At 40.0% G+C, this 10,990-nt stretch overlaps 1 protein-coding gene across 1 annotated transcript; it reads left to right on the top strand.

The window, feature by feature from the left end:
- Positions 1-6,350: 6,350 nt before the first annotated feature.
- On the top strand, positions 6,351-10,242 carry ankrd33ab (ankyrin repeat domain 33Ab). The gene is made up of 4 exons (XM_053435508.1): positions 6,351-6,669; positions 6,776-6,905; positions 7,509-7,649; positions 8,684-10,242. The coding sequence occupies exons 1-4, from the start codon at positions 6,409-6,411 to the stop codon at positions 9,577-9,579; spliced, it is 1,428 nt and encodes a 475-aa protein (XP_053291483.1). The 5' UTR covers positions 6,351-6,408; the 3' UTR covers positions 9,580-10,242.
- Positions 10,243-10,990: the final 748 nt, after the last annotated feature.

The following is a 10,990-nucleotide window of genomic DNA, read 5'->3' as shown; positions in this document are numbered from 1 at the left end:
CTGTGTGGGTTTTAACTTCTAGTTACCAAAGAACAGTAATGTGAGCACACAAACTAAGACAATCCTACAGTGAGTGCAGCTCTGTAAGTGATTCAATAAAACCAAATAAAAAAACAGATTGAGTGACTGAGTTGACTCTTGCAGATCAACAAAGATAATAAATAATAAACAGGAAAGGATAAGGACCATCTGCTCACTTTTCTCACCACAGGTACCAAAGCTTTTCCTAGGCTGTGGACAAACCAACATGTGGAAATATTCAACACGAGCATCAAACTGAGCTGGCTGGATGGAGGCAGGCCGATTTAATCTCAAAGCAAAGATTAAGTATTCATGACTGGATGATCTTCTGAGCACAGCTGTCCAGGCTCGTGGCATCAGGTTGTGTGATTCAAGGAGATTTATGGATAAACTCAGCCGAACCCAAACGTGAACAGAGTCAGTGAAAAAGGAGGACAAAAAAACAAATAGAGAAGAATTTGTCTCTAATACAGCTGCTGTTTGTATGAGACACACACACACACACACACACACACACACACACACACACAGATAAGTACACAGTCACATCACAGATTGACCAACACAACCGTGGAATCTCAATCCACCAAGGACAGATTACAGCTATAAAAATATCAAAATGCTCTTGCTCTCTTGGCCGTCGAGTTAAGCTTTTAAAAACACTGCTAAAATGATGATCTCTGTGAGCTGAAACACACTGATCCTCCTACAATGTAGGATTACTGCATGCGCAATTGCGCATGCATGTGTATAAGAGCGTACACATGCCTAATTAGTTGTTTTTTAACTAACAGGATATAAATTGTTACTTTAAGTATTTCAAGTCTTAAATCAGTCAATTATTTTAGGTTTTGTGTGCAAAGTGCAGTGATGGAAGAAGTTCTCAACCATTTTACTTAAATAAAAATTACAAATAAATATACAAAAATGTACTAAATAAAAGACAAAATATCACATTATACTTTTCTGTTTGAGTAAAAGTATGTAAGTATTTTCTTTTAAATATACTGATTGAATACTAAAACTTTTAAAACCAGAAAAACTAAAAGAAAGACGTGTCACACAATGTTTGTGATAAATGAAGGGCTACACAAATAACAAATATTTGCTAATATATGTAGATGTATTGGAGTCAAACTGACAAGTACCTAAACATTTACTTGTCACATCCCACCAATGACAAAGTGCAACACTTTCAGTGAGATCTCTGATCTGGCCACTGCACTTCCTTTCTATAATATAGCTCTGCTCAACGTCAAAGACGTCAGTACAGTAGATAAAGTCACTACCTTCACATCCTGCAGCCACACTGGATTTCCTGGCCCACTTGAACTGCGTCTTGGTGTCCCGGTTGTTTTCATCAGTCAACAGTTTCTCCCGGCTCATGTCTGAAATCTTGCACACAAGACAGACACGAGTAAGTGATTGTTAAAAAGCTAAATTAGTTAAGGATGAATTGTTCAGATTCTGGGAGATCGTGACCTCTAACCTCTCCAAGGTGTTTGAAATCAAGCTGTCTGATTCGCCTGTTACCCACCTTCACGCTTAACGATTCTCAAAAACCCTTTACAGTGATTTGGGGGTTGGGTGGGTCTGTGTTTTTGTGTATTGGTTTACATTTTCAGATTTTTTTTTCCAATAGAATATAATCTCAATCACCAAAAAAAATTAATATTTTAGTTAAGCATTTAATTCTGGTTCCATATGCATTTTAATGTGCATGATGGGTCGATTACTAGTCAGACAGTAACAGAACAGAAAAAGTGATAGAGTTAATTATACCACTCCTCCACTCTGTTTCACCTCCCTCTTTCTCCACCCCTCTCTCTTTCCTATTTTTGCTTCAGTCCGAGTAGTTTCTTATCTTATCTGAGGAATTTCTCCGACAAGACAAAAGTGATCGGGAGACAGCAAAACATCAAATAGGCTCAAAGAAGACAAGACATACAAAAGATTAAAGGGTTTATGTTATATCAAAGGTAACTTTGAATTTAGGACAGAGGATGTATTGAAGAAAGGTTTAACAACTTTTGAAAACTTGGAAAAGTAGATTACTGCCATACATAACTTTACTTTCATAATAGATTATTTATTCTTATTATATATATATATATATATATATATATATATATATATATATATATATATATATATATATATTAAAGTAGACACAGAGAGTTAAGAGTACTCTTTTTACTCTTAACTATTCTTGTTTTTTAGTTAGTAGAATCTCAGTTACATTTCCCACAATGTTTGTGGAGCCACATGATAAGTTAGTTATAACCATTTGAACAATGTTTGAAACACGGACCAGACACTCACTTTATCAACCCTGTATCCCAGAAGCTGTCCAGTCCTGCCTCTCACTTTGGCCAACGTCTTCATCTCTGGCTTTTCTTTCTGCTCCTTTGGATTTCGTCCTGATATGGCGTCCTGTTTCTTCACCTTAAGGTTTTAAATTCTGCCTCATTCTTCTGTCTTCATGGAAAAAAAGGCAAAAGTGAAAAGGACCTGAGAGAACTAACAACTCTGCTATCCTGCCTGATGTCCAACTGAAGCACAAACGAGACACATTTTACTTCTTCACCAGATCCTTTTTTCCTCTGGGCAGATGAGGACAGCTGGTCAATTGCAGGGTCATCTGTCTTCGGGCCTTTCTGGAGAAGGCTATCTGAGGGACAGGTCCAGTCACGCCTCAGAGACGAGTTTCACTCTGTGTCAAGTCCCAAAGTAGGAGCTTCAAGTAATGTATTATCATAGGGCAGACCCTGTAATACCACCTATATAATAAAAAGAATATGTATTATGTACTCTCAAATTTGAGAACTTTTCTCTCAGTATCTACACTGGAGCAAGACTGCATCGAATATACAAACACACTGCTAGACATCACTTTGAAGAACAGAGATTCAGATTTAAAACATGTTAATATAGTTTGTACATTTGTGAGATTTAAAACACAAATAACCACTCATGAGTTTTCAGAATGGGACGGCATTACAAAGGCTGAAGTCTGAGATCAGAGCATGTGAACAAAGAGAGAGAGAGAGAGATCCCCATCCTGTGGGAAATCTGAGAAATACCATCATTACAGCCTGAACTCCCACTGTCCTTCTGCAAATTGACTTGTGTTGCTGTTGCTCTGATTAAACTGAATTGGAATGGATTGAATCGGTTCCTGAATTCTGACCCATCTGTTCAGAGCACCTTGGTCACCTCTGATGGGATTTGACTCCTGGTCAGTCTTAACAATTTATTAGTGTCTGCTGATTTAAGCAATTTACGGTGAACATTTTAAACATTCACAATAGGATGAATGACTCATTTGTGGACCAAATACAAAATACTTTACATTTTACATGAATAAATATTGTTTCATTTTTTACAGTACACGGGGTGTTGTTGTGATTGTTATTACCCCCTTGTGTCATTATCCTGTCAGACAGATGTACCTATGAGACATTATCTCAGAGTTAAAACATGGGGAATCTACATGACAGGGAAAAAATAGCAGACATGGAGAAATTATCTTTAGTTTGGCCAAGTAAAAGACATACAAGTAGCACATAGTGTGGGAATCACTGGTGTTTTGCGAAAAGATGACCGTGGCCAAAGTAGAAAGTAATCCTCTCCATAAAGCTGTGGTAAGTGGGATGAGCTCAGCACAGGAGCTGAACACACAAAAGTCTCTGCGAAGACTCCGCGAAGGCTCCTCCTCTCAGTTTTATGTCATCACGACAATATGAGGACTGGAAATAGGTAAAGTATCAGGAGGAAGCGGAGCGTGACCCGTCCGCTGAAGTCAAAACTTTGAGTCTGCGTCCAGTCAGAGAAGCTGTGAGAAGAACAAGCTAACATGTGGATACATCTACAACTGATTTATTACACCTTAGGGTAAGTTTTTGTTCTTTATATGTATATTCATATATCAGTGTCAGTTTGGTTGTAGAGGATTGTAGGAGATGGAGGATGAGAAATTCTGCATTTCTGACTTTGCATTACATTACTTCACTTATATTTCATGGAACTGAGCAAACCTGTGGCATCAATAATTTAAAGTTAAAGTTATTCTGTTTTCTTGTACAACACAAACATGGCAATTTGTGTGAAAACATTTGGAAAAACCACTGTCAGTGATTTTTTATTTACAGATGTAAAATATCGTTAAATCACAATTATGCTCCTTTGATTTCACGGTTTCAGAAACACACGCTTGTGACGAAGTAGGTGCCTGAAAAAAACACACACACAAAATATTTCGTCGAAAAAGCCAAATACAGTGCCTTGCATAAGTATTCACCCCCCTTGGACTTTTTCCCATTATGTACTGTTACTAACTGGAATTCAAATAGACTTAAATGAACTTTTTCCCGTTTGATCAACAAAACATGCATGGTACTTTGGAGGTGCAAAATAAATTTTATTGTGACACAAACAATAATGAGAACAAAAAGTTGACATCTGTTGGGTGCATAAGTATTCACCCCCCTGTGTCAATACTTGGTAGAACCCCCTTTCGCTGCAATTACAGCTGTTTTTTGGGGTATGTCTCTACCAGCTTTGCACATCTAGAGATGGAAAGGTTTGTCCATTCTTCTTGGCAAAAAAGATGAAGCTCAGTCAGATTGGATGGAGACCGTCTGTGAACCGCAATCTTCAAGTCTTGCCATAGATTCTCTATTGGATTGAGGTCTGGGCTTTGACTGGGCCATTTTAAGACATTAACATTCTTTAATCCAAACCATTCCTTTGTAGCTCTGGCTGTATGTTTAGGGTCATTGTCCTGCTGGAAGATGAACCTCCGCCCCAGTCTCAAGTCTTTTGCAGACTGCATCAGATTTTCTTCAAGGATTTCCCTGTATTTGGCTCCATCCATCTTTCCCTCTATTCTGACCAGTTTCCCTGTACCTGCTGAAGAGAAGCATCCCCACAGCATGATGCTACCACCACCATGTTTCACTGTTGGGATGGTGTGCTCAGGGTGATGGGCAGTGTTGGGTTTTCGCCACACATAGCGTTTTGCATTGAGGCCAAAAAGTTCAATTTTGGTCTCATCTGACCAGAGCACCTTCTTCCACATGTTTGCTGTGTCTCCCACATGGCTTCTGGCAAACTCCAAACGGGGTTTTTTATGGATCCCTTTCAACAATGGCTTTCTTCTTGCCACTCTTCCATAAAGGCCAGATTTGTGGAGTAGACGACTAATAGTTGTCCTGTGGACAGATTCTCCCACCTCAGCTGTGGATCTCTGCAACTCCTCCAGAGTAACCATGGGCCTCCTGGTTGCTTCTCTGATTCATTTTCTCTTTGTCCGACTCTTCAGTTTGGGTGGACGGCCTCCTCTTGGTAGGTTTGCGGTTGTACCATATTCTTTCCATTTTCTTATGATGGATTTTATGGTGCTCAGAGAGATGTTCAAAGCTCTGGATATTTTTTTATAACCTAACCCTCCTTCATATTTCTCCACAACTTTATCCCTGACCTGTTTGGTGAGCTCCTTGGTCTTCATGATGCTGTTTGTTCAGTAATGATCTCCAACAAACTCTGAGTCTGTCACAGAACAGGTGTATTTATACTGAGATTAAATTGCAGACAGGTGGACCCTATTTACTAATTATGTGACTTGCAAATGTGACTTGTGAATGCAATTGGTCGCACCAGATCTTTGTTAGGGGTTTCACAGTAAAGGGGGTGAATACATATGCACTCAACACTTTTCAGATTTTTATTTGTAAATAATTGTATTTGTAAAAATATTTCCCCCCACTTCCAAATGATGCACTATTTTGTGTTGGTCCATTACATAAACTCACGATGAAATAAATTTTAATCTGTGGTTATACCATGACAAAATGTAGAAAAGTCCAAAGGGGGTGAATACTTATGCAAGGCACTGTAGAGACAAACAGTGAGTTGACCATGACCACATGTGACTGAGGTTATTCTGAGGTGGGTTGTTCCTCATTTAGCTCTCCTGTATGTTCAGCAGGGCTTTTAGATACTGATCCAGTTACTCAACACTAAAGGCACGTTGAGCCCATACAGCTCCATATAATCCTCGTCTGACAAACTCATGCTTTTCAAAGTGTCAAAAAGATCACTTTTGATGTATCAGTGTGGCAGATCTGAGGCTTGACGTATACAGTACATGTTGTGATTCACCAGTAACTTGGTTTCCACAGTGAGGAGATTATTTCAACTTGGCATTATGTGTAATTTAGGTTTTTTCCAGGGAGGGGAAATTCATCCACGCGGAGTCTCTGTCTCTAAAGTGCACCTGATTGCTCCTTTTGTCGCTATAAAAATCATCCAGTTTCCATTTTTTTATTTTTCTTGTAGATGTAGCCAAAGGACATAGAACCGCCTCACCTGTTCTGCTGTTGGAGGATGGCGACTGCAGCGGTGGATCCACACCTGGGCTCAGGCCCGGACGAGGACGCTGTGTCTCTGTCAGCGAGCGAGTACAACTCAGACAGCATCCTCTCCGATGACTCGGTGCTTCCCGAATACTCGCCAGAGGTAACGGACAGAGGTGCGGTGTCGACTCTGTATCAAGCATGCGCCCGCAATGAGCCCGTTTCTCTGCGGCGAGTTCTGGAGAGAGGGGTCACAAAAGAGGAAGTCATGGAACTGGACATCAACAGCTGGGTGAGAGTCTGGGTCATTCAGATAAATGATAATCCAGAACTTCTTCAAAACTATTTAGTTGAAATCTCAAAACTAATTTCATTGTTGTTTATCTTTATAACAACAGAATGGCTTGATGGTGGCTTGCTGCAAAGGTTTCATAGATATCGTGTATGGGCTTCACAGCTGTCCTTTTATAGACATAAACCACCAGGACAATGAAGGCAACACTGCACTGATGATCGCATCCCAAGCTGGTGAGTTGTACACACAGGACATGAATAACAAAGTTTACTCAATGCATGATACAGGCATTAAGGGGAAAATATAGAGCAACAACAAAAATCTGAATTATACAATAATGGTAGTTATAGATATATATGTATGGTTTGAATCTATTTTGTTAATTTAGTTTTCCCTGTCTGCATTGTCTTATCTTTGGGCCTATAACCCAGGATGGCAGTTCTACATAGAGTGAAGACAGAGGAAGATTAACTAAATCCACCACACATTAGTGTTATAATACTGAGTCCCCTTTTATCTATGGCAGTATGCACAGGAGCCCAGGTTGAGTTAGACACTTTGATAGATAACAACTGGAGGAAGGTGCATAACATCTCTGTGAGAGGGTCACATGTAGAATAATGGTCTGTGGCTACAATAACATGGGTAGAGAGAAATAGTTCCGATTTGGTGATGGCAATACAACTGGTACCTCGTTAACTTACGACCACACTGATCTCCGTTATGCGCCTGATTCAAGTGTATTGAGATTTTTATTGTAACCACTTTTTTCAAATGTTACAACTCTCAGATAAACTGCTGATGTAAGCTCTGAATTCTTGTGTCTTACTCTCCAGGTCATATCAGCACAGTCATGTATCTCCTGAACTACTATCCCGGTATAGACCTGGAAATAAAGGACTGTCGTGGTTTCACAGCCCTCATCAAAGCTGCTATGACCGGGCGCAATGATGTCGTGGCTTCCCTCGTTATGGCTGGTATGTAAGAGCCGAATACAACGACAGCTACTGACTCTATTTCAAACACTTTCTGTTTTCAGCAATTTGTAAGTTTCTATGATACACAACATACACCAGTATTGATTTATAAAGTCAGGCACAGTACTTCCTCTCTTGTTTACTGGACACAAATATTGATTTCTTTCATAATGTGTTATATCTTCTAGGAAATTGTTTTATTTTAGGAGTTGTATTGGCTTAAAAGAATATGTTAGTTGGAAAGCAACCAGCTTGTATTACATAATAGTTATAAATAATAGTGAATAAGCATTGGATCTGTCAGTTGCATGAATTAACTCATTGTCCTTTCAATCTTCCATGAAAGAGAAGACAAATAAATACATTTACATGCATATATAAGATAATGGGTCACAGTACGTTTGTATCTCTCTGATGACTCTTAGTGCAGTTGTCTTGCCAGGACTCACAAGAATGCCCAATATAAACAAATCTTATTTATCCGGTGAAACAGACTTTTGACAGTGTCATACTCACACAAAAGCCTCTGTCCTATGATTAATATTAGATCTGTTTATTTTCGAAACCCCTGGAAACCCCCATTACCCAGGACTCGTACAGGTCTAAATGAACAGTTACAGCACTGGTGGTGAGAATAGATGACCCCATGGTTTACCCGTCCATATTTGAAGCAGGCTAACTCTGTTTGCGAGTGAACGTGCCAGTGACGCCAGACTGGTTTAAGGGATCATTCCGAGGACGTTACCACATCTTAACTCAACCTGCAGTAATCTCTGCCGTCCAAGTCCTGAAGGCGGGCAGGAGATAAGCCATCTGCAGAGCTATTTTTAGATGGCACACTTTTTCTAGAATCACTGCATGTCATTATTTGTTGTTTGCATTATCTTTAGAAAAGTAAGAAAGACAGTAAGACCAATTCACATTCTGACAACCCCGAGATTATAGTATGGATTGATTCCATTGTTCTTTGAACTTCTGATCAGATATTAACGCCTGCTCGCTTCGTGTCTCTGATCTACCATCTTTCTTTCCAGGAGCAAACATTCACGAAGTCGACTCCACAAAAGGAAAATGTGCCCGGGACTGGGCCCTGAAAACAGGACGCTATGAGACCTTGCAACGCCTGCGTCGCTTGAACATTCGGCCAAAAGCTGAGCAGTTCTGTGAGAGTTATGTCCCTGAATGGCCTGAGCTCAAGGAGAAGGTAGCCAAGGCCACAGGGGAGAAAAGCGCCACGGAAAAGATTACCCAGCGGATAAAAAACACATTTGGGTTCAGTTTACCTCGTGACCCACAGGACAACGGGGTCTTGGACCACATGGTCCGCATGACCACCAGTGTTCATAGTCCCCTAATTTCAACTGGATGCCGTCCACTCTGCCCCAAGAGTCCTCCAGAGGTGGGGAAGAGGCGGCTAGCTGTACCAGAGCTGATGGTGAAACACCCAGACAAGAAGCTGGAAGAGTCGTCGGTATGCCACAGCAACGGCTCTGTGTCACACATCATCCCCACAATCCACTCTGTAGAGTCCAGCGACACAACCTGCTGTGCCGACACTATGCGGCGAGGCAGCATCCTATCATTGGCCTCCACCAAAGTCGCTAGCACATTTATTCCTCGCAGCATGGCGAGGAGGAACAGCGTGTTCCCCTCCGGCTGCATTCCCAAGATAGATATCATCAGGCCGACAGAGGCAACCCCAAAGAAAGAAAAGAAGAAGAAGAAGAATAAGATCAAGGGCTTCCTTGAACCACCCATATGGAGGTACAAGGAGATCAAGGATGAGAAAAAGAAAGAGAAGAAGAAGCTGGAGAAAGAGAAAGAGAAGCAAGAGAAAGAAAAGAAAGAGAAGCAAGAGAAAGAAAAGAAAGAGAAGCAAGAGAAAGAAAAGAAAGAGAAAAGGAAAGACAGCAAGAAGACCAAACACTAGGAGTTTTAAGAATAAGGGCTTTTCTGCTCCTGCGATTACTCCTTAGTGTTTTTTAAATGTGTTCAACTCAGGACTAAAGAACCAAAACCAAATACATTAGAAACTGTCAGTGAAAACGGAACCCACAAAGAGGAACACTGACTTATGGAGGGCCTCAAGTGAGAACTGCAGAGACTCCTGAGGAGATTGAGGCTTTCAGTTTAAAGGTTGAGACAAATATATATTTATAAAAATATATATTTTGAAATAGAACAGAATAATAAAGTTTATTTTTACATGAATATATTTGAAGTTTATAGAATCTAACATGATTATGATATAATACATGAAACCCATGTTCACTGATTGATTCAGTTTCACAAGTGCTAAAGTTGTCATAGTATCTACCTCATCATTCACAACAAACACTTAGAGACAGACACTATGTGTAAACCTGAACAATCATTCCCTTATGCAAGATGCAAATAAAGAAATATACACCTGTGTCATAGCTTAATCATATTACTAGCTCATATAATACTGTTTGTTTCCTGTTGCATTTGCTGTAAGTTATCTTTTGTAAATAGTCAGCTAAAGTCAATTCTCAATACTGTACAGCATTTATACAATTTTCTGATACTGCCAATACAAAATTCATATGATTTATCTTGCTAATTTACTCTGTGAATGCATGGACTCTGTATAAAATGAATGATTATTAAAAGACAGTGAAAAATTATCAATTAATTTGTGTTTAAAGCCCGATGGATCGAAAATCTTATCTCAACAATGGATCAATGTGTAATGAGACAGATGTGACATGTGATGGATGGTATTTAGGCCTGTTTTGGCTCATGTGCTACAAACCTCTAGCTACAAATGCAATTCGTGACATTGTACAGATGTGACTCAAGTATATGATCATTTTGGAGAATGTGGGCTGTTGGATTGAGTTATGTTGACGAGTGCTCCTTTGGTTTTGTCCCCCCCGATTTCAATCATGAGGGTTGGGTGAAAAGCAGACACACCCCTCTGAAAGATGTCATCCAGCTCAACAGCACCACGAACTACATCCTCCAAAATACAGTTTGAATCAACATCTGTTGAAACTGAACATCATAACCTTCAGGAAGGGGGATTTGTTGCAGGGCCTTTGCTTTACACTGCATTCCATTTAGCTTGGTGTTCCAAATTATTATATAATCCGTACACAAGCAATGACTTCAACGTTGATGCTGACGGCTGTCCAAACCAAATCAGACCACAATTTAAGTCTGGGGGCAGAATGTGTGTGTGGATGGAGGTGATGAGGGAGAGTTGAACCGACAAATTCATAAGGTACAGAAGGAACCTTTTCTCCACTTTGACTGACTAAATGAGAGCCTGATGGCAATCACCTGCTGCTGACTGAAGGTCATCTGTGTGTGTGTGT

This window comes from Pleuronectes platessa, chromosome 2 (assembly GCF_947347685.1).
Source record: "Pleuronectes platessa chromosome 2, fPlePla1.1, whole genome shotgun sequence".
NCBI classification, from domain to species: Eukaryota; Metazoa; Chordata; class Actinopteri; order Pleuronectiformes; family Pleuronectidae; genus Pleuronectes; species Pleuronectes platessa.
Note: the sequence above shows the minus strand (reverse complement) of the source record. Positions and strands in the feature narration are given on the sequence as shown.